Below are 23665 nucleotides of genomic sequence, written 5' to 3'. Positions count from 1 at the left end.
GACCTTGCTCCTTAAAGCCCACCGCTGGTCATGGTGCCGGGACTGAACATTTCCAAGAGGCACACTTGGACCAACAAAGGCAGAGCTTTTGCACTGCCCCAATGTGTAGGCTGCCCTGGGAGTGGAGAGCTCCCCAGAATAGGAAGCATCAAAGTGGGAGGCGAGGTGACCCCACAGCATAAGGACTGGCATGGAGCTAGGACTCCACTGAGTCGAAAAGACTGGGTCCAGTCTTGGTTGTGTGATGCGCGCTCTCTGGCCTCAGTGTCTCCAGCTGTAAAATTAAGTTAGTGTTCGAAGCTGTTGCTAAGCAGCAGACCTCTTTCGCCAAACAAAGCTCTGGATCTTATCACATAAAATACATAAAATAGAAGCCAAGTTGGATACACAGGTCCTGCAGCTCTCTGTGTTCTCTCCCACTCCTGTTCCTCACCTCCTCCTCTCTGTTTTCTCCTGGTCAAGGCAGCTGCTGCCAACTTTTACTGTTTTTTTGTTTTGTTCTGTTGATTTTTTTTTTTTTTTTTTGGCACTGGAGATTGAACCCAAAGGTGTTTAGCCTCTGAGCCACATCCCCAGTCCTTTTTTATATTTTATTTAGAGACAGGGTCTTGCTAAGTTGCTTAGGGCCTTACAAAGTTGCTGAGGCTGGCTTTGAACTCATGATCCTCCTGCCTCAGCCTCCCGAGCCACTGGGATTACAGGAGTGTGCCACAGTGTCCAGCCAACTTGACTGTTTTAAAGGCAAATGGAAGAGATTAAAAAAAAAAAAAAAACTGGACTGGATAATCTTTAAAGTTCTTCCCAGCTGTGAACCTAAGAATGCAGTTGAATAGCTAGCAATATCCCTCTAGATTAAAATGCACATTTCCTTTAAGCTAGTGATTCCACATATGGCAGTGATCTGTAGATACATCCCCAACTATGAGTGGAAGTATGGTTTGCCCCACCCAGGGGTCTCATCCACACTGCTCTAAAAAGCCTGGAGATTTCTAAGTACATATACATGAATTTGCCATAGTGAATTTCACCTTTATGTATCTCCATAGCATGCAAATTTTTTAAAAAGCAATAAGTAAATACAAGAAAGATCAAGAAAGAAAAGGGAACAGAGGATGGAGGCAGAGAGGGAAGGGAAAGTACTGGGGACTGAATTGAGCAAATTTTATCCTATGTTGGTGTAATTAAGTCAAAATGAACCCCAATATAATGTATAACTAAAATAAACTAATAAAAAATAAAATAAAACAAAAAGCCCGGAGACAGTTGTGTGTCTATCATTAGGAAAGGGATTAAACACAATTGAGTACAGATGCTTTTCAATCTGTGCTGGATTCCATCCTAATAGACCCATTGTAAGTTGGAAATATCATTAAGTCAAAATGCATTAAATTCACCCAACCTACTGAACACTCTAGCCTAGCAACAGGAGTGTCAGCAGTTTACCTTCATGACCCCGGGGCTGCTGGAGCCATGGCACCCTGCTGCTGCCCAGCATTGTGAGTGAATACAATACTGCATGGTGCTAACCCAGGACAGAGATCCAAATTCAAAGTTCAGTTTCTACTGAATGAAGATCACTTTCCACCATCCTAATGTCAAAAAATTGTAAGTTGAACCATCATAAGCCATGAACTATCTGTGCCCATACAGGGATGATCAGCAATTTTCCAGCTGCACCTGTGCTGATAGTGAAAGATGCCCAGATATGCACTTCAGAAAGCAAGGCACAAAATAGAATCACCACATTTATTGAGGGTGGTGATGGTAGAATACGTACTTCTGAATATCTGGATGTGTGTGTAGACGTTCCCAGAAAGATGGATCTAGCACTGTGGCTGCCTGGGGAGGCTGAACAGGAGGGAGGGAAGCTTCAATGTGTAAGAGTTGAGCTTTTCATTGTGCTCATGTATTGCTTTTTCAATAAATAGTATAGAATTTTGAGGGGAGGTAGGTACTGGGGGTCAAACTCAGGGCCTCGTGCGTGCTAGGCAAACACCCTATGACTGAGCTCCCTCTAACTCAAAGCATTTTAAATAGTCAAGTTGCATCCTGTAAATGGTTTTCTAAAAAAGCAGAGATAGTGCCTGTCACATACCTGTAATCCCAGGAGCTTGGGAGGCTGAGGCAGGAGGATCACAAGTTTGAGGCCAGCCTCAGCAATTTAGTGAGCCTCTCAGCAATGTAGTGAAACCCTGTCTCAAAATAAACAATTAGAACCTGAGAAGTAACACAGTGGCATCTCTGGGCTTCATCCCTAGTGCCAAAAAGAAAAGAAAAGATAGTCATGTCATCTGCTGGGGCTTTGGCAAAACTGTTTCCCCCTGGCCAGGGAGTTCTGGGACCCTCCTGACTACCTTCATGTCTTTGCCTTAAGGCCATCTGCCCTTGGCCTGGCTGCTTGCTGTACTCCCCAGCAAGCCCCAGGTTCCCGTGCCTGGCAAGCTGCCTTACCTAGTCTCCATGAGACTCTCTAGAACGTTTTTTTTTTTTTTTTAATACAGCAAAATCAATCAATGTGCTTTCAGAAAAAGCAACAAAAAAACCAAGTGTGCTTTAGGTAAACAGGACTTTTTCAACATACTATAGTTTAGTCTGTTGCCTACAAGGCCACATTCACACTTAAATTCACCAGACTCTGGGAAATCCAAACAGAACCATCAAGGGCACCTTTGTTACCCTGAACTAAGTGACTAACACTCTAACACAAGGAGCTTTGGAAAAGTCACCAGTATAGCTGTTGCCAGACCATGGTGCACAGAGATGCAGCAGTTTAAAAACTAGCGCTTTTTTAAAAAAAACTTTGCTTTTTCATGAAGCCTAATTATCCTATATAACTTTTTAATAATTAAAAAAAATACACACCATTTTAATTTTTAAAGGAGATGAAGCAAGATGTAGCTGCTATGAGGGAGTTTTAGATCCAAGATTTGGGGAGACTCAAGGGGTTGGAATTCAAACAAAAAGATATATAAGCTATAATCCACATCCTCAGCCTTTTTTATTTTTTTAATTTTGAGGCAGGGTCTCACTTAGTTGTTTAGGGCCTGGCTAAGTTGCTGAGTCTGGCCTTGAACTTGAGATTCTCCTGACTTAGCCTCTGGAGTCACTGGGACTATAGGGATGCACCGCAGCTCCCAAACAAAAGTCGTGTCTCTGAGGTGAATGTGGGAGATGAACGTGAGAGTCCTGATCAATGATAACAGAGAACTTGAAAGGTATGATGGTAATTACGGTTACCACAGGGAAAAGCATTCTGAGTTAGAACCAGGCCCTGCTAGGTAAGCCTGATTGGTGTGTCAGACGAGGAAGGCCAGCCATCTGGAGGTTTGTTCTCCAAGACAGAGAGATGATCTAGTGGAGCAAAGGCTAGAACTCAGGCTTTCTCCCACCAAGCCCACACCCTTGTCAGAAGATCCACTTCTGGCCAGTCCTGCGGATGTCTGTCTGGTCCCCAGCTCAGGCCCCTGCGTGTGTTCCTCTTAGTTGTGTCTAAGGCCTGGGGCTGACTTCAGAGATGAGTTCATGGAAAATACCCAATGGCTGGGGAGATCGAGGACCTGAGGAGCTATTTGGTCAAGCTCAGCCTAAAGTCAAGCAACCAGCCAAACCCCAATCCTCGTTTCCTGGACCACGGTCTTTTCCATGACAACTTTACTCTTGCAAAGACTAAACCCCAGATGACTGAGATGGGGAAGGATTTGAGGAAAGAAATTTTTTTTCACTACTTCTATTAACTTGTGAAGATTTATAGTAGATAAAAAGTATTTTTGCTTGTATGTATGAAGGTTTTTTAAAAATCATTTTTTCCCCACAAAATAAAAGAGCGATTTCACCATGGAGTAAAGGTAAAGTAAGACAATCCTCTTTTTTAAATTGTCCAAACTGGCATTTAGGAGCTTCATCGTTGACGGCTGTGCTAACACTATAACAAACTAAAGTGTAGGGTTTAGGTCTGGCTTTGTTCCGGTTTTCTTAACAGTCAAAGCTCATGGATTAAGTTCTAGATATATTCTAATTGTAAGTCAGGGATCTGCTGGGATTCCACCACTGATATGCTCCTTGGGACAGACGCTGGAGGGGGAGGCACATTTCGCTGGACCCATGTTGACTACTAGTGGTCAGCAAGGTCAAAGCCTTTATCATCTCCTCTTTGGTCTCCCTTTCCCTGGAAGTCTGCTCAGTACTTGAAATACTTGTAATTCTACCAAATTCTTTCACAAACTGGGATCCTTCTTGTGACTTAACTGTAGCAATTTTCTTTTTCCTCTATTTCTCTCTCTCTCTCTCTCTCTCTCTCTCTCTCTCTCTCTCTCTTGTACTGGGGATTGAACCCAGGGGCATTCTGCCACTGAGCTTTATGCCAGCCCTTTTCATTTATTTTGAAATGGGGCCTTACTAAGTTGCCCTAACTGACCTTGAACCTGTGATCCTCCTGCCTCAGCTTCTCAAGTGTCTGGGATTGCAGACGTGCACCACCATGCTCAGTTTGTGGCAATTTTCAATGTAGCCCCCATTTTTTTAAATAGTTGTTTGCAAACTACTCCAACAGAGGTGTGCTCTCAACCAGCCCATGTTTCTGTCTTGTCTTTTTGTGAAGTGAGATTTATCATTCTCTTATTCCAGAGTTAGATAGAGAATTTTGTCCTTTTCCATGCTTTAGCAATGAAGAACGTATCTCAATATATCTAGATTTTCAGACTATTAGAATCTCTATAGCTTCCATTTTCAAAAGCTTTTAGTGTATCTCTAACTCCAAGAGTACTTGCCCCTGTCCTGGATGGTTATATTGTCTATTAATTTCTTCTCTTGAATGATTTTAAGCTAGAGAGGATTTCAGTGGGTAACTCAATAGCTGGTTGGATCCATTTCACTACCATAGGATGCATCAACTAATTTTTTTTTTTTTTTTTTTTTTTTGGTACTAGAGATTGAATTCAGGGGCACTTAACCACTGAGCCACATTCTCAGCAATTTTTATTTTATTTTTTTATCTAGAGTCAGGGCCTTGCTAATTGCTTAGGGCCTCGCTAAGTTGCTGAGGCTGGCTTTGAACTGGTGATCCTCCTGTCTCAGCCTCCCAAGCTGCTGGGATTACAGATGTGTGCCACCAAGCCTGGCACCTGCATCCATTAATTCTAAAGCTTTCATTGTGACCTCTGATCAAACATATCAGAATAATAAAATCAGCTGATCCAGTTAAAACAGGACTAATCACGTTCTCTTTGTCCCCAGAAATAAACAGCTGTCTGCAGTCTCTGCTACTTTCAGAACACGGTTACGTGTCATTCTTAAATGGGCAAAACACAAGGCTGACTGGCCTCCTCTGCTGTGTTTCTTCAGTAGATTCACCATGGATTTGTGCAGGACTTCTCTCAGGTGTCCTTGGAACTCACCCCAGAACACACACTGCCATCTGTTCCAGTGGAGCTGCACTTGACCATGATCTGAAAGCAGTGCTCTAAGAGCCTCTATATAGAACTTCCTGGCACACAATAAAGGGACACATCAATTGATTTGAAAGGGTCAAAGTCCATGTTGTCTTTCTTTTCCTCTCCTCCTTTTGTTGCAGGACTGAAAGGCAGTCTACTTGTGACTTCATGTTAGATGTAGTTCCAAAGCCATCCGATAACATTTTTGCCACTTGGACAATGATATCATGCTGTGCCGTTGCATGCCCGCCTCTAAGCTCTTAAGAGCTTCTTGATCTTCCAGATTCCCCTGGGCCTCTTGGCCTCCTGGGTCCTGGGTGGGTGGCTCCCTTGCTCTAGGCTACTACACGTGCTGCAATCTGGTTGAGGATGAAGAATTATCTCCTGACATTTCTCTGGCTGACCTGGAGCTAGAGATGGTCTCTGACCTCTGACCTAAGGGCTTAGCTCTGAGAGCTGAATATCAACGCAGCCAAGGCAATGAAAGTGTATTAAAGCTGGTATTGTCGAAAGTTATGAGGATCTCTATTCCTGTTCTCCAGCTTCTAGCTTTCCAAAATATATAGGTTCACATTGCATGTGAGCTGGAGAAAAAGCCCTGTGAGGGCTGGGGATGTGGCTCAAGCGGTAGTGCGCTTGCTTGGCATGCGTGCGGCCCGGGTTCGATCCTCAGCACCACATACAAACAAAGATGTTGTGTCCGCCGAAAACTAAAAAGTAAATATTAAAAATTTTCTCTATCTCTCTCGCTCTCTCTTAAACAAACAAACAAACAAACAAACAAACCCTGTAAGAACACATCAACTCTGCCAACATGGAAAAGCTGCACATTAAAAGCTATCTTTGAAAAGGAAAGGCATCAGGCTGAGGCCTTAGCTCAGTGGCAGAACACTTGCCTACCATGTGCAAGGCCCTTGGTTTCATTCCCAGCACTAAAGGAGAGAAAAAGAAAAAAGGAGGAGGAGACCCCAAATAATATTTTGGGTGGGAGGTACCTAGGATTGAACTCAGGGGCACTCGACCACTGAGCTACATCCCCAGCCCTATTTTGTATTTCTTTAGAGACACTGAGTTGCTTAGCACCTCATTTTTGCTGAGGCTGGCTTTGAACTCATGATCCTCCTGCCTTAGCCTCCCAAGGCGCTGGGATTACAGGCATGTATTATCGTGCCCATCGTGACATAGTATTTTTGAAATAGTATTGACAGCAAGACATGATGCATTTTTTTTTAAAATTTAATTTTATTTTTTGTGTAAACCCAGTGAGGCAGATGCAGAAGTGCTTAGGTGGTCAGAGCAAGATGTCAAGTGAGGAGGTTGGGAGCCGGGCCACAACAAAGGAGCATGGAGAGGGTCTTCTGATGATGTCAATTTCCTGCTTGATAAAAGTGCTCATGGACACAAATGGGGGACCCAAACAAACCGATAATTCTGTACTTGTGCTCCTAAGTGGGGGATCCAACAGAAAAACAAAAACAGACCCTTGGACAGAGGAGGCACTAATCAACAATAGTGAGGAGCACATGGACAAGGGAGTAGATAAGGAAAGGAGGAAATTCCAGAGTCCATAAAAAGAATAGGCCAAAACTCCCCCACTGGATTCCGAGCTTTAAGGTTTTGGGGAGATGTCTATCTCTGTATCTCTGTCATCTTTGCAATAAACCTACTTTCTATTTGCTGTCTCTCTGTACTGTTCTTCAATTCTTTGCTAAATGGAGACTACGAAGCCAGCCCCCCTAGATGGTACAACAGGATCTTGCACATGCTAGGCAAGAACTCAACCACAGAGCTATACCCCCAGCATTGATTCAGCCTTGGAAATGCAATCATAAAATTGTGTGGGCAAAAACATAATTTGAAATTGGATGGCAACAGGTTACAAAGGTCATTTTGGATAAAATATAGCAGACAAAATAAATTCCAAGTTTGAAATCTCATCTGGTGTGTATATGAAGCTCACAAAGGTGTTAATTTTGAATTTCCAGAGTTTGAATTAAGACTCTTTATCATTCTCAGTCATACAGGCATGTGTGAGTGCACACTCTGGGCTCTTTATTTGGGTGGAATCAGGTCTCTGGGAGAAACTGATATACTATTTCACACAGAATGAAGATTCTTATGGGAAGAGAGCTGAACTAATACTCAATTCAGAATAAGACTGTCTTTTTTACTGTTATGATTTGGATCTTATCATCATCATCATGGTCATTATTATTATCATCATTATTATTTTATACCTGGGATTGAACCTAGGGGCACTTAACCACTGAGCCACATCCCTAGCCCTTTATAAAAATGTTTTATTTACAGACAGAGTCTCTCTGAGTTGTTAGGGCCTCACTAAGTTGCTGAGGCTGGCTTTGAACTCGTGATCCTCCTGCCTCAGCCTTCCGAGCACTGGGATTATAGGTGTGCACCATGGCACCCAGCTTGGTTTGAATCTTAAATGTTCCCTCAAAGTTCCTGTGTTGAAGACTTGGTCCCCAAGCAGCCATGTTCAGATGGGGAGCCTTGGGAAGTGATGGAATTATGAGGGGTCTGATCTCAAGAATGGATTAATCCATTGATGGATTCCTAGCTTAGTGGGCCTGGGCAGACAGCCTTTGTTATAAGGCGTCTCTCTCTCTCTCTCTCTCTCTCTCTCTCTCTCTCTCTCTCTTTGCCCCTGTTTCCTGGCTACCATGAGGTGAGCAGCTTTACTCCACCACATGCTCCCTGCCATGATGGTCTGCTTGACCACAGGGCCAGAAACAACAGAGTCCAGTGACCACGAAGTAAAGTTTCTGAAACCATGAGCCAAAAGAAATTTTCCCTCTTTCAGTTGATTTTATAAAGTATTTTGTCACAGCAATGGAAAACTGACTAACACATTTTCTGATCCTCTGAGGTTCCTGCTAAGCTTCTTCAGTTATTCAACAGGTTCTGTAGGCTGTTTGAGTGCCAGTTCTATGTGCCATGTGTCACATCCACTCCCATGCACATCTTTTTGGCATCTCAATTTTTCATTCTAAATATTGAACCTCATTTTTAGAATGAGCCCCTATTGCAAGATGCAGGATGGGGATGTAGCTTGGTGTAGGGTGCTTGCCTAGCATGCATGAGACACTGAATTTGACCCCAGCATTAAACAAACAAACAAACAAAAAAGTCTTTCTAGAATTTAGAATTTAGAAGACCTGTGAAATGAGGATACTGATTTCTTCCTTAATCTACATCACCAGTTACTGTGAAACTTCAGTAAGTATTTAAAGATAACCCTGAAAAACACAGGCCTGGGTGATTGTGAAGACTTATTCTAACTCAAGAGAGACAAACAAACCCAGAGAAGATAAAAGCATGTGCAAAAAAGAAATGTCCTTCAGCAGTCTACTGTGTCTTATATTTGAATTTTATGAAGCATTTGTTTATATCGAAAGGCTAGAGAGAGAGAGAGAGACTTACCCTTCCATCCGGGGTCCTGGGACCGGTATAGGGAGGTGCTTCACCCATCAGAACTGGCCAGACATCGAAAAATTCCTAGGAATGAAGGAATCAGTTTAGGTGTTTTGAAAATAGGTAAAGAAAAAGAGACTGGGCTGGGGATGTGGCTCAAGCAGTAGCACGCTCGCCTGGCAAGCATGCGGCCTGGGTTCGATCCTCAGCACCACATACAAACAAAGATGTTGTGTCCGCCGAAAACTAAAAAAATAAATAAATATTTAAAAAAAAAAGAAAAAGAGACTAAGAAAAGAAGGTTAACAGATATGAATCATCTGTCACTGAAATCCAGAAGGTGGGAAGAGCTTGCTGGGATCCAAGCATGGAAGAGCAGTGAGACTCACTAGAATCATTAATTGCAGTTACGTGATAATCACATCTGCCCTACAAAATACTGATGAACCGGGCTTGTCTAATTGTTAGCCAAAACATTGGAGCTGAGTTGGGGCACCCTCAGTGTTGTGGGATGCAAGAGGGAAAGTGGGGTCTCCACGGCTTAGGAATTTACCATAAAGACACACTAACACATGATGGGAAGAATTACCCTCTGCAATACCATTGATAGCAGTGAAAAATAAGAAACAATTTTAATGTCCAACCAGATGGACTTATTAAAATAAATATGGCACATAATTATTAACAACATTAGTAGATAATAATCTATTAACAATGATGTTACAGATGTGTGTTTACTGATTGGAAAGGTGCCCAAACTGGGCACAGTGGTGTATACCTGCAATCCCAGGGACTTGGGAAGCTGAGGCAGGAGGATGGCAATTTCAAGACCAGCCTTGGCAACCAAGTGAGGCTCTAGTCCCTAAAGAACTTAGTGAGACCCTGAGCCAAAAGGGCTGAAGATATGGTTCAGTCAATTCGATCCTGAGTACAGGAAGGAAGGAAGGAAAGAAGGAGGAAGAAAGAATGAAAGAAAGAAAAAAAGAAGGAAATAAAGAAAAATACACAATGGTGCCAAATGTAACAGATAAATCCAACAAGAAAGGTTGCCGCCTCTAAAACTAGGAGCTATTAAATCAAAATAAATAGGAGGTTATTAGCCTGAGGCTGTCTCTGTACTTTGGGTTCCTGCATAGCAATTTGAGTTCCCACAATACAAAATGCAACCTAACTTATTATGTAAAAGAACAAAAACCCAATTTAGGAACATATTTTCACAGCAAATAGAAGTTTCAGCCAATCCCAGGCAGCCAACTGACTGGATCAGGTCCAAATCAGGCAAATGTCTACCTTTAACAAGTCAAGTTATGTCTGTATTTACCTCTTAGTTCAATCTAAAAAACCTCAGTGAGCATGCTGCAGAGCAGATGTCTCTTGGACATCATTTGGCCCTGAGTGCTGCCCAATTTATGAATCATTCTTTACTCAAGAAAGCTCTATTACATCAATTTTGTCCTCAGGTTTTCTTTTCCCATGGTCAAGACAGGCAGAGAAGAGAGAAAAGAGCCTGGAGAGGATCTGTATGGTATGCAGTCTCAGGAGGAAGAGCCAGTGGGACCCCACGCAGGCTCTGGCCTGCTACTGCGCTGGGTTTTCTTTCCAGGCAGAGCTGCAAACCTTGTGTTGGGTCAAGTCTGGGTCCTCCCACCTCCAGGGCTGTTCATTAAGCTGTAATACGTAGGCACAAACTGTACTCGGCTAGCCTGGGTTATTACGGGTAGGAGGCCAACTGCACTTTTCCTTTGCTTCTCTCCTGTTTGAACAACACATCTTATCGTGATAGTTTGCTTGTTCTCATACCATCCAAAGGACAAGCACAAGGGAGTCCACATGGAACTCAGCCTTCATGTCCTCAGTCTTCTGCCCAGTTGGGCCCTTTTTCTAGATGACTAGCAACAGGAAGAAATTCCGTTCTGAATGAAGATCTAAACTGGTGCCTAGCTGAGCCCCACAACCTGTTTGTTGCCAGATGTACAGAGATAAATAAGGCACGGTTTATTCCTAGAGGAACTCACCACTCCACAAAGGAGACAATCGAGTACTCAGGTAGATGGAGCAAGAACTGAAACAGTGGTGGAAGGAGATTGAAGAGGCCAGAGGAGCCCAGAAGAACAAGTACATTGGGCTGAAGCTTTGTGTGGCCAAACACTGAGCGGATCTGAAGGCTGTACCAGGAGAAGAGAATGGCCAAGTAGGGTCAGGTGGAGAGAGGGGCAAATTTCTCTCCCTCATTTGCTCCCTCCCCTCCCTTCTTCTCTTTTTGTTCTTAATTGCTTTATTGAGATATAACTGATGTATCATGGACTATGGTTAGGATATGCTTTGAGTATATCTCCCAAAGCTTCCTGGGCTGGAGACTTGGTCCCCAGTGTGACGATGTAGAGGTGATGGAACCCTGAGGAGGTGGGGCCTTGTGGAAGGTGGCTAGGTCATATGTAATGCTGCCCTTGTCATTTAATTTTTGACGGACCCCAGTTAGTTCCTGGGAGACCAGGTTGTTATAAGAGAGAACCTGGCCCCTGGATCTTTCTGGCTTCTCTCACTATATGAAGTTATACACAGCATTCCCGTCTGCCAGTGGCTCCTCACCAGAGGCCAAACAGATGGGGGTGCCCAATCTTAGACTTGCAGCTCCAGAACTATGAGCTATATAAACCTCTTTTCTTTAAAAAGTATCTAGCTTCATGAATTTTGTTAGAGCAACAGAAACTGGGCTAAGATACTGTAAAATGAATCCACTTGAAGTGTACAATGCAAGAACTTTAATAACTTTCATATTGTTAGTACATAAGGTAAAAAACAAAAAAAAAAAACAATGCTACCTGGGGGAAGGTTCTTACAAGTGGTTGCAGGTAATTTAATGTACACTTTTTCCATATATTTTTATTGGTACATTATAATTACACACAATAATGGGATTCGTTGCTACATATTTGTACAGCATATGATATAATAGTATGAGTTGGTCATGTCCAGTATTTCCCCTTCTCCCTCCTCCAGCCCAGACTATTTCTAATTGCTACATTGTCCCATCTTCTGGAGATAACTAACTCAGCATATTCTTGCTTAACTGAGGTTTTCCTTTTGAGAGGGAGTTCAAGGATGAGAGTGTGGAATACTATAGCATGGAGTAGGCTGAGCCTGAGGTCAAGCCAACTGCAAACTGGACACCTGAAAATGGAGATTTGCGGGGGGAGGCAGGGGCGGGTACCAGAAATTGAACTCAGGGGCACTTGGCCACTGAGCCACATCCCCAGCCCTATTTTGTATTTTATTTAGAGACAGGATGTCATTGAGTTGCTTAGCACCTTGCTTTTGTAGAGGCTGGCTTTGAACTTATGATCCTCCTACCTTAGCCACCGAGCCACTGGGATTAAGGTGTGTGCCATAGCGCCTGGCAGAAATGGAGACTTTTCAATTTGACTATTCAGAAGGTTTTTTGTTGTTGTTTGTATATTTGTTGTTTTTGCAGTACTGAGGATTATACCCAGGGCCTTCCATATACTAAGCAAGTGTTCTACCATGAACTTCACCCCCAACCCATTTTTATTTTATTTTGAGACAGGATCTCAAAAATAAGAGGCTGGCCTTGAACTTATAATCCTCTTATCTCAGCCTCCAGAGTTGCTAGAATTACCAGCATGTACCCAGCTTGGAAATTCTTTTGATTGCATTGTGGATATAGTGCGGTAGTATAGTGTATACTTAGTATGCACGAGGCCCTGGGATTAATCCCGAGTACTGCAAATAAATATGCTGAAGGAAAAAAAAAAAAAAAGAACTGGGCAGAGAGGTACACACCTTTAGTCCCAGCTACTTGGAATTAGGATCACTTGAACTTGGGAGTTCTAAGTCATTCTGGGTAACATAGTGAGATTCTGTCAAAAAAATTTTTTTAATTAAATTAAAATAAAAAGGGAAGGAAGGAAGACAGGAAAAGAAAGGAAAACAAATTATTTTGGTTAAAAAGGAATCATTTATCTGTATGACTAATTTATTTGCTATTTCCTGAAGGAGAAACCAAGAGTATATTGCTGGAATTAGTAATATTTGGTAAAATATTTACAACTCAGAGTATAAAAGTCATATAAATATTTGCACTAGAATTAAAGTTCCTTAATATCATAGCATACGGCTCAACTACACCAGATTCATGTAAGGAGCTATTTATTTTTAAAAATAAAATCAGAAAAATAGGCCTATGTGTACATGAAAATAGAAATATAATAAAGAGATTCAAAATGGTGGCATGCTAAAGAGTGCTTAAAGGGTAGACTATTATTTTCTTCTATTTTTGTTTTCAGTGCCAAAATCAAAACCAGGACCTTTCATGTGCAAAGTAAGCACTCTGCCTACCTGAAGGTAGGCTGTTCTTTAAGTGGTGGAACATTATAGAGGGAAAAAAATCTCTCACATCGTAACATACTTAATTTCAAGATAAATAAAAGATTAAACTATATTAATCAAAACTATAAGGCTGGGCTAGTGCACACCTGACATCCCAGCAATTTGGCAGCTGAGGCAGGAAGATCACAAGTTTGAGGGCAATCTCAGCAATTTAGCAAGACACTGTCTCAAAATAAAAAATAAAAAGCCCTGGGAATGTAGGTTGTAAAGCACCCCCTGGGTTTATTCTCCAGTACCAAAACAACAACAACCACCCAAAAAAACTACAATAACACTAAAAGTCAACACATGAGTTTTTTTTTCAGATTATCTTTATAACCTTGGCAGTAAGGAAGTTTTACTAAATAAAAACTAGAGCTAAGAAGCATAAAATAAATTTTAAATCTTCTGTATGTTGAAAGATGTCATAAACAAAGTTAAAATATAATTTATAGGGAAAAAGTCTACAGCACATGTTACAGAGGTATGATCTCCATCATATACAAAGCGCTCCTATGAATTAACAAGAAACAGACAACTCTTAACAATTGACATGTGATATGTCTGGAAGTGCATGGAGGAAAAAAAAATCAAATCACAAACAAATAGGGCAGAGTTTCTCTTCTTAGTAATCAGTGAAAAAAAATAACTGGAAGAAGAAAAGATACCAGTTTTTACCCCTTTGAATAGGGCGAAAAAAAGTATGATGCCAAGAATTGGTAAGACTTTTGGTAAACAAAACTCTAATGCAGTATGAGTGAGAATGAAAACTGTATAGCCCTTAGAAGAAAAATTTTGGGAAAAGCAAAATTAAAATTAGTAATTTCACTTTTACAACTCTGTAGACATTTTCACTTAAGTACATAAGGACTCAACTTTGAGGTTGTTATTGCAGCTTTGTCTTTAATTGAAAGAATATTTAGAAATACATTTAATGCCCAACATTAGGGGAAAAGATAAATTAACTGGCATGTCCACACTATTCAATAACCTCAGATGTGAACTACAGAACAAAGAAGGGGATTTTTACTTTGATTAATCATGGCTATCTTGTTTCAAATCAATCCTCTTATTAGGAAAATTGCAAAATCTGGGGTGTATGTATGTAAAAACATTGATTTAAGGAATCATAGAGCTAGCAAGGCAGCAAGCACTTAATGAGCCAAGATCCTAGTGATAGTAGCCTGACCGGATTCTACTTTTCATTTCAACCCACTTGCTGACGCCAAAGTTGTTGAGAAGCTAAGAAACTGATAAAAGCTGACAGATGACTCACTGGGCAAGGACAAAATTGTAATTCAGGGCCTGTCAAGGAAGAGAAATCCTTGAAAACACCCTAGGCTAGGATCCACACCCTCCTGCAAAGTTTATATCCTGGAGTAAAACTGAACCGGAAGCAGACCAGATCTCACAGAGACTGCAAACCCTCTTGAAAGGAGCATAGTCCCTGATTAAGCAACCTAACTGCTTGCCAGAAGTAAAATCATCCATTTTGGAAGGAAATAACATTGTTCCAAGGTTTAAATCATCTCTATAATTTTTCATACATATCTCTAATGGTCTAACAAAGATGATCAGAAATGTGAAAGATGAGAATTAACTAAAAGATCAAAAAGGGAAACAGATCATAGAAACAGGTATATATAAGGTATCCACAGATACTGTTGCTCTCAGATACAGACCCTACCTTGTTTTTTTGTTTGTTTTTTTGTTTGTTTGTTGCTGAGACCGGCCTTGAATTTGTGATACTCCTGCCTCAGCTTTCAAAGTACCAAGATCACAGGTATGTGCCACAGTGCCAGGCTCAGATAGATTCTAAAGTAATCGTGTTTATGTCTAAGAAATTAAATATAATATAGAGGACTGAGAATATAGCTCAGTAGTAGAGTACTTCCTTAGCATGCTTAAAGCCCTGGGCTTGATCCCCAGCACCACAAATGAACCAAGAGAGCAAGAGCAAGGGGGAGGGAGGGGGGGGGAAGAAGGAAAAACAAAGGGAGAGAAATTTAACAAAAAACTGGAAATTACAGAGAGAAAGAGAAAGTGTGTATGAATAAAATGAAAAATCTAAAATTGAAAAAATATACATGAAGACTGGGGATATAGCTTAGTAGTCCAGTGTTTAGCATGTGCATGGCCCTGGGTTGATCCCTCACACCAAGAAAAATAAAATTAAAAAAATAGCTTAAATGAAGAATTCAATATAAAGTTTTACAGTCAATTAGACACAATCAAAGAGAGGATAGGTAATTAACAGAAGGTAAATCAGAAGAAATATTCAAGTTGAAGCACAAAAATATGAAAGTAAAAATACAGAAAGTCATATAAGAGACATAAAACATAGTGAAAATATCTAACATATAGCATCAAATTTACAGCTAATTTTATAACTAGGAAGTATGTTTACAAATATAAAAAAAAATCAAGGCAATAAGGTATTGTAGAAGAATAGATAAACATACCAATGAGACAAAATACAGAATCCAGAAATAGACTCCACATGTTTGACTGATGATCAAGGTATGATAGAGAAAGATGATCTTTTCAACTGAATAGTAGGAAAAGGAGGATTTTTTTCAATAAAGGTACTGGGCCAGCTGGATATCCGTATGGAAAAATTAATATTTGCCTTACTCACACTATACATTAAAAAATTTAGGTAGATTGTAGAACCACGTGTAAAAGTTAACACAATACAACTTTTAGAAGTTGACACAGAAAAATATCTTTATGACCTTGGAGGTAAGAAATAGTTCTTAAATGTGGCTCAAAAATCAATAACCATAAAAAAATTGATAAGCTGGATTACATTATAATTCAGAGCTTATATTAATCAAAACATACTAATAAGTCTGGCATAGTGGCACATGTCTGTAATCCCAGCAGCTTGGGAGGCTGAGGCAGGATTATGAGCTCAAAGCCAGCCTCAGCAATTTAGTGAGGCCCTAAGCAACTCAGTGAGACCCTGTCTCTAAATAAAATATAAAAAAGGGCTGGGGATATGGCTCAGTGGTTAAGTGCCCCTGGGTTAAAATCCCAGTACCAAATAACAACAATAAAAACATCACTAAGAGAATGAAGCACAGAGCCGGGGGAGATATTTGTAATGCATATAATCAACAGAAGACCTGTGTTCAGAATTTGTAAAGAATATCTACAAATCGATGATTTTTTAAAAAGACAACATAATTTTTAAAAATAGGGAAAGATTGGAACAGTCAGTTCACAACAAAGGATATCCAAATGGCCAGTAAACATGAAAAAGTGTTCAACCTCATCAGTCATTAGGGAAATACATGTAACCATCAAAAGGAAAAACACCACATATCCACCAGAGTGGAAAGTTAATAAAAATGACATTACCAAGTATTGGAGTGGAAACCCTATGCATTGCTGGTGGGAGTACAAAATGTGGTACAATCATTTGGAAAATCAGATAGGCAATAGCTTCTAAAGCTATTACCTCAAAGTGCACTCTAGCTAAATACCTAACAGAAACAGGTACAACTGATCAAAAAAAACACATAGTAGAACGTTCACAATAGCAATATTCGTACCATCCGAGATCTGAAAATTCAAATTTCCATTAACAGTAGAAATCAATAAATTGTTGTGGATTATTCATATGTTGGAACATTCCACAAGTGTAAAACTGCTACATAGATCAATAAAGATGAACCTTATAACCAAAATGTTGAGCAAAAGAAACCCAGCACAGGAGAATGTGTGTTGTATGATTCCATTTAAGGTACCTCAAAATAGGCAGAACAAATATGGTGGTCAATGTCTAATGGTGGTTACCTTCAGGGAGGCAGCTGTGGGAATATTAAAGAGGGTTTGAAAGAAACTGCTGAGGGGCTGGTAACATTGCTTAGTTTTGATAGTGATTACACAGGGATATTCAGTCTATGATAATTCCCCTTTCTGGGTCTATGTTATGCTTCAATATAAAGGCTTATTAAAAAGAATTGATGTGTATTGGTATGGACAGATGTTTATAAAACACTAAGCAAAAGATGTAGACTATCAGAAAATGTGGCCCAGCAATTTGACTCAGCCACTCAGTAGATTCTGATGAACTGTCAAATCTGGAGGCCTTTGGACTAAACTAAGATCTTTTCCAACCCCAGATTCTGTGATGCAGTCCACTCCATATGAGGAGAGTGCGCAATGGTCTATGCACCATGCTCAGTAGAACAAGGCACATAAAAGGAAATTGAGTCCTCCTGTACCTTGTGCTGGAGAAATCTGGACAATCAGAAGCTCTCCTCTAAAACAGAAAATGATTAGTCTCAGGAGGTAGAGAAATGAATAAAGGAATGGGAGAACTAGTTTGGGAGAACATAGTTGAGAACCATTGCTTGGGATCGCATCAAACTCTGCCTCCTTAGCTGCCATGTGGGCTACAAATCTGGCCCCTGAGCATTTTAAGGACCTGATGAAGCACCTGTCTCTACTTCCATTGACCTTGGGTTTGATAAACTATAGGAAAGTTTTATACCCAGCTTTCAGTACATTTTCTAAGAAATCCAGAGGTTGGCAATCTTCTTATGGACTGCCAACCAATAAAACTTCTCACCTCACCAACCTTCTTCTCACTTACACTTTCCTTTCTAAATGACCAGGGAGTGTAGGCTTGTTTTAACCCACCTGAGCTCTAGAGTAACCTTTCCCTTTTAAAGGCCAGAATGCCTATGTTCAGTTAGGACCTGTGTAAGAATTTCACAACATGCAAACTCCCCAGCCTCTTCCCTGTGCGATGGCATGCGTGACAAAAAAAAAAAAAAAAGACTCTTCTTTGGGAAAGCAGTGACAGAGAATGGGAGAACAGTGTCTGAGATTGGGGTCTCTGATGACCTCATGGCTGTGGCAAGCCTAGGGCCTGGGAGCGTTCCTTTGCAGGGGTGCAGGATGCCGAGCCTTATCAGCCTCGACATTGACATCAGGCACATAGTTCCTGGGAATTGAGGGACTCTCCTGCTAGACAACAACAGTGTTGCACCAGGTCCACTACTTTGGAAGCTGCCCACTTAACAGTAACTTTAAACAATGGACTTTTTTGAGAACTACACAAAGCTCCTAATATTGCAACGATAAACTTCAACTGTGTAAAAGCTACATAAATGTCTCCATCCCTGTAACTTTCTGGATACCAAGCATAATACTTGCATAGTCTTTAGCCTGATAATGAGATATATATAAATAAAGATTGCTGGCATATCTCTTTAGATCTGTTTCTCCAGCAGAGAGCAGCACTCCACCTGATCCCAGCTATTTATCTTCAAAATCTGCATCTGTGAGTCTTTATTTTTCTAATCCCCCATAGCCCCTTGCCAGAACCTGCTAGACTGGACACACTGGTCATGGCACTGATTTTCTTTGGAAATGTCTGACCTTGAAGTTTTCTCACCTTCTGCTTGGTCATGTCTAAGAGACCCACAGAATATCTGTCACAGTTGAGGAAGGCACGGACTGTGTACAGGGCTTTGTGGAACTGTCTCTCAATGTCTGTAAGTTCTTCAAAGACTTTGCTCCCAGACCACAGCAGTATCTACAGAAATACAAAAAAAGTATGCAGAGCGTTTGAGGCACAGAGCAGTAGTTCACTCAGCTAGATAAAAATAACAATCCTGTAAAATTTTTGAATTTATTTCATCTAATTGACACAATAACCTGGAGAAATAGATATTATAGATTGAGAAACTGAGGCTTGAAGAGGTGAATTAACTGGCTGGTTTATACTGTGATCAACTCTGTACTTTTTCTATCTTATATGTTATTAATAAACATATTAATAAAAAGAGCCTGGGAATGTAGCTTTGTAGTAAAGCACTTGCCAAGCATGCACAAGGCCCCAGGTTTGATTCCCAGTACTACAAAAAAAAAAAAAAACTAGTGAATATTTGAACACAAATGCCCTACATATATTATCTCATTTACGTGGGTGAGGGGGCAGTGGTGGTACTGGGGATTCCACTTAGGGCCTCAAGCATGCTAGATAACTAAAACAGGGTCTTGCTAAGTTACCCAAGTTGGACAACTTATGATCCTCCCGCCTCCAAAGTAGCTGAGATTTTAGTGTGTGCCATCCAGCCTGGCATAATTTACTATTGATAGAAATCTTTTGAGGGTGGTACCATAACTAGCTCTGTTTTTCAAAAGAGAAGACTAAAGCTCAGAGGCCATCTGATATGCTCAGGGTGTAGGAGTAGGTAATGAGCAGGAATTAAAATCCAAGCTGTCTAACTGGAAACTTTGTGTATATAATCACTCTGGGTTTCAGCTTTACAAACCTCCTCTGCCTGATACCACTGGGATTCTCACTGGAGACTGAAGAATGGTTCCCAGGCATCTTCGTTCCGACCTGTCCTGCCAGTTCTAACCACATCAGTGCTTCAGTAAAAGGACATGTCCAGTCCATTCCTAGAGCCAAACCCTTACCTGGCCACGCCGAGTCTCACAGTTGTACAGGTAACTCAAGTGGTAAACCTTCATGAGTAGATTTGCAAAATTGAGGTACTTGAGAAGAATCTAAAAAATCAAACAGCATAGGAGGAGCAGATGAGAAGGAAAAATCCAATCTCTGGCCACTTTTGCCATCAGCAAATGTCTGAATATTTTAAAAGCTCCATCAGAAATGATTTGAGCAGAAGGATTATTTAGAAAGCAGACTCATAAAATGTTGCATTATGAATGTAAAACTCACAGAATATAGAATGTTGATGTGAGGATATTAATGACAGCTATTACTTTCTGTAAAATCATCACCATTTTACAAATAAGAAAACAGGTTCAGAGAAGCTATGTGACCTGCCCAAGTCAGTGAGAGATTGGAAAAGCAAGAACAATTTTTCCTTTATTCCTGACTGCAAAACCTAGCGTCTTCACCATTATCCTGTCCCACCTCTTTCAGAGAGCCTCAGACCAATCCCCGTCTTACAGATGGGAAAACTGAGGCCAGCCAAATAGCACAGCTTGGGGGACCTCATGAGCTAGGAGAATGTGCCAGCATGGTCACCCTGGCAGCTTCTAAAGCATTCTTACCTCTTCATCTCCCTTGGTGAAGTGGGGTCCATCTACTTTATTCACAGCCATCAATACAGCCACCAAGTCCTTCCCATTCATTATAGGGGAAGCCAGAATGTTCTTGGTCTGGTACTCTGTGAGGTTGTCCACGAAGTCACAAAAATGCTCATCCTGAAGGAAAGCAGAGACCAACATGAGGAGGCAAATGCAGAGCGAGGACAATAAAATGACCCAGAGCCCTTCATTGAGGAGGGAATGAAGGCATTGCCATCTACTCCCCTGGGGCAAGAGCCGGGCAACCAGAGATGACAACTGCCAGAGATGAAGTCTCCAAAATCCAGAAGGTCTGAGACACAGACCTGTGGGGGCCTGAGGATGGGAGGGGGGACATTCTAGAGAGGGAGGTTTGGAGGAGGCTTTTGAGATCAAGACAATTAAACCCAAAATAGAATCTTGAATGAGTATAATAATGACCATCACTTGCAGGTATTTGCGCATGTCACTTTGCCTTCATCATTTCATTTTCATTTCCTGATATGTATGAGGTGTCCCCCACAGAACTCCTGTGTTAATGCAGGAGATGAAATGATCAGAGAGCTATAACCCAACCAGTGGATTAATCCATTTGATGGATTAATAATTTAAAAAGACTGACTGGGTTATAACTGTAGGCAGGTAGGGTGTGGCTGGAGGAAGTAGGTAAGGGGGTTGTGCCTTTGGGGTCTATATTTTGTCCCTGGTGAGCAGAGCACTTTCTTTCTCTGCTTCCCCTCTGTCGTGAGCTGAGCAGCTCTCTCCTCCACCACGCCATTCTGCCACGATGTTCTGCTTCTCCTTGGGCCTAGAGCAATAGATTCAGCCAATCATGGGCTGAACCTCTGAAACTCTGAGTCAAAAACATTTTTTTTCCTCTAAGTTATTCTTGTTGGGTATTTTCATCACAGCAATGAAAAGCTAAGTAATACATTCTCCCTAATAGCTAATGAAATAGGTACCATGAGCCCATCTTACAGAAGGGGGAACTAACTGGAAGCTAATGTTACGTGCGTGCGAGTGTGTGTGTGTGTGTGTGTGTGTGTGTGTGTGTGTGTGTGTGTTTGACTTCAGAACCTGTCCTCAGTTCTGCTGCCTCTCACAGAAATTGGGATGTGGTTAGCATGGGGTCAAGGTCATTGAACAAAAGGATTTGTTATTTTCAGCTTTTCTAACATCTAGTTTCAGTACTACATAGCCAGTTCAACAGATATCCCCTCCCCATAAATCTCAATGGAAGCCCTACTATGTGTCAGACCTCTGCCAAACACCAGGAATATGAGATGACTAAGATTCAGGCCTCTCACAGATAAATCAGTCATAGTAACACAGGGACATAGAGCTTGACTCAAAGTTATAGGGATGCAGGGGAGACATCCCCTCACATCCCCCACTGAAAGCAGCCTGGGAAGCCAGTCGAGGCTGTGGTGCAGTCCATGTATGCAGAATGAAGAGACAGAGCCTGGATTGTTATCTTGAATTTGAAAGAATGCACCTTTCTGCTGCTGGTGCCTCCATGAGTTTCCCAACTCTCAGTGTGGCTTAGGACACAAGCCAACCCAAACATGCACAGCACATGCCTTTGTGAGAATGGAAATGTATTTCACAGAGCCAATTCATAGAACTTGATGTTTTTCCAGGGGTTACCAGGTATTAAACTCAGGACACTCAGCCACTGAACCACATCCCCAGCCCTATTTTGTATTTTATTTAGAGACAGGGTCTCACTGAGTTTCTTAGCGCCTTTCTGTTGCTGATACTGGCTTTGAGCTCATAATCCTCCTGCCTCAGCCTCCCAAACCATTGGGATTTCAGGTGTGTGCCACCGTGCCTGGTTCATAGAATTTTTCTAAAACCAAGTCTGCCGAATCTTTCCCATGATTCAAAAATTCTGAGGGTGATATTCTTCGTTTTTTGGATTTCTTCTGGTTAGAGTGAGATTAAATAGACAATGCCCTTGTCAGTGAAGCTGTTTTAAACCAGGTGAAGGGTAAAGGAATTAAGAGAAGCCTGTAGCATTCTACTTGAATTAACATTTGAGGATTAAGCAAAATCTCTAAAGAGGCATTAGCCAAGAAGAGTTTTCTGTGTCATTCTCTAAGGACACTGACGAATTCCTGTGTATGGGTTAGGATAGGGCATGCTCACATTCATTTCATGCAGTGAGTTTGCCTCTAATAGGGAAAGCAGACCCTTGAGCCTTGCCTGCATTTGAAGCAGATGTTTCTAAATCCACCCGAATCCTCTTTTCCATGAATCTACCAGTCCTGGAACTCCCTCATGAGCACTCCAGCTACCAATTGACTGACATCTATGCAATTATTGTCATCTGCATGTGTTCAGTACGTTCTAAATGATCATATTATACACTTTCAGATGATCAGAGGCAGAAGAGGACTTAGATAACATTTAGCTCAAACCATTTATTTTGAAGCTCAGGAATCAGAGGCCTGGCTAGGAAAAGCACAAAGTCATCCATTTATTTGGTTAGAATTAACAAAGCTCCTTCTATATGCAGGAACTGCTCTGGAGCCTGGGGCCATACCAGTGAACAAGAGGGGTGCTAAAAGTTACATTTAAATGGGAAAGACAAACAAAAAGCAGGTTCATGGTACGCATTCTCCCTCTAGCTTGTGGTGGTATAACAGTTTTGAAGGAAATATACTGGGTGATGCTGTAGGAAATGATGGAAGAGGTGACAGGCCGAAGCCACTTTGGTTACTGATGGTGGTCGGGGAGGCTTCTCTAGAGATGTGATGCTGAGCCAAGAGCTGAAAGGAGCCAGGCAAGGGGCACAAAGAATGCAAGACAGAGGTCGCAATGAGCCTGGTAGCTCTGACTAACAGAAAGATCAGTGTAGCTGAAGCATCTAGAAGGAGAGGGAGAATGGAGGGCGAGGAAGTTAGACAGGGGGCAGGAACCCCATTCATCGGGGCCTTGGAGAACATGGTAGAGTTTAGATTTTATTATTTATTTGTTTGTCTATTTATTTATTTTACAGTTTAGATTTTGAAAAGCAATGTAGCACCCTTCTCATTCCTGATTCCCATTCAAACATTCACAGTGCTAAGCTTTATTGTATCCCATGATGAGATCTGTTAATGATTTAGTAATGATGGGCTAGGCTCAGGGCCAGACAATTTTCACATATAGCCTCATTAATTTACATCAGCCCTGCCACAATAAACTCTCACTCCCCTCATTTTATAGCCAACTCCTTTACTGCTAAGTGCCACAGTCACTTCACTCATTCATTCACTGACTTATTGGTTTATTCATTGATTTGCTCATCACTTCATTCATTCATTCATATTTATTGAGCCTGGCTCTAGGTCAGGCACTAGTATGCCAAGACCAAT

At 41.3% G+C, this 23665-nt stretch overlaps 1 protein-coding gene and 1 pseudogene across 2 annotated transcripts in view; both read right to left on the bottom strand.

Moving 5' to 3' along the window:
* Positions 1–23665, bottom strand: part of Pde6a (phosphodiesterase 6A) — a 70886-nt gene that overhangs the window by 42239 nt on the left and 4982 nt on the right. The window contains exons 2-5 of one of the 2 annotated variants that reach the window (XM_076855933.2): positions 20292–20444; positions 19689–19778; positions 18658–18798; positions 8871–8945 (exon numbers count right to left, since the gene is read on the bottom strand). In XM_076855933.2, the coding sequence (XP_076712048.1) occupies positions 8871–8945; positions 18658–18798; positions 19689–19778; positions 20292–20444 (459 nt within the window). The remainder of the gene's footprint in view (positions 1–8870; positions 8946–18657; positions 18799–19688; positions 19779–20291; positions 20445–23665) is intronic. The other variant, XM_076855934.1, reaches the window with a different exon arrangement.
* On the bottom strand, positions 4112–8151 carry LOC143399990 (eukaryotic peptide chain release factor subunit 1-like; annotated as a pseudogene).

Source organism: Callospermophilus lateralis, chromosome 5, assembly GCF_048772815.1.
Source record: "Callospermophilus lateralis isolate mCalLat2 chromosome 5, mCalLat2.hap1, whole genome shotgun sequence".
Lineage (NCBI taxonomy): Eukaryota > Metazoa > Chordata > Mammalia > Rodentia > Sciuridae > Callospermophilus > Callospermophilus lateralis.
Note: the sequence above shows the minus strand (reverse complement) of the source record. Positions and strands in the feature narration are given on the sequence as shown.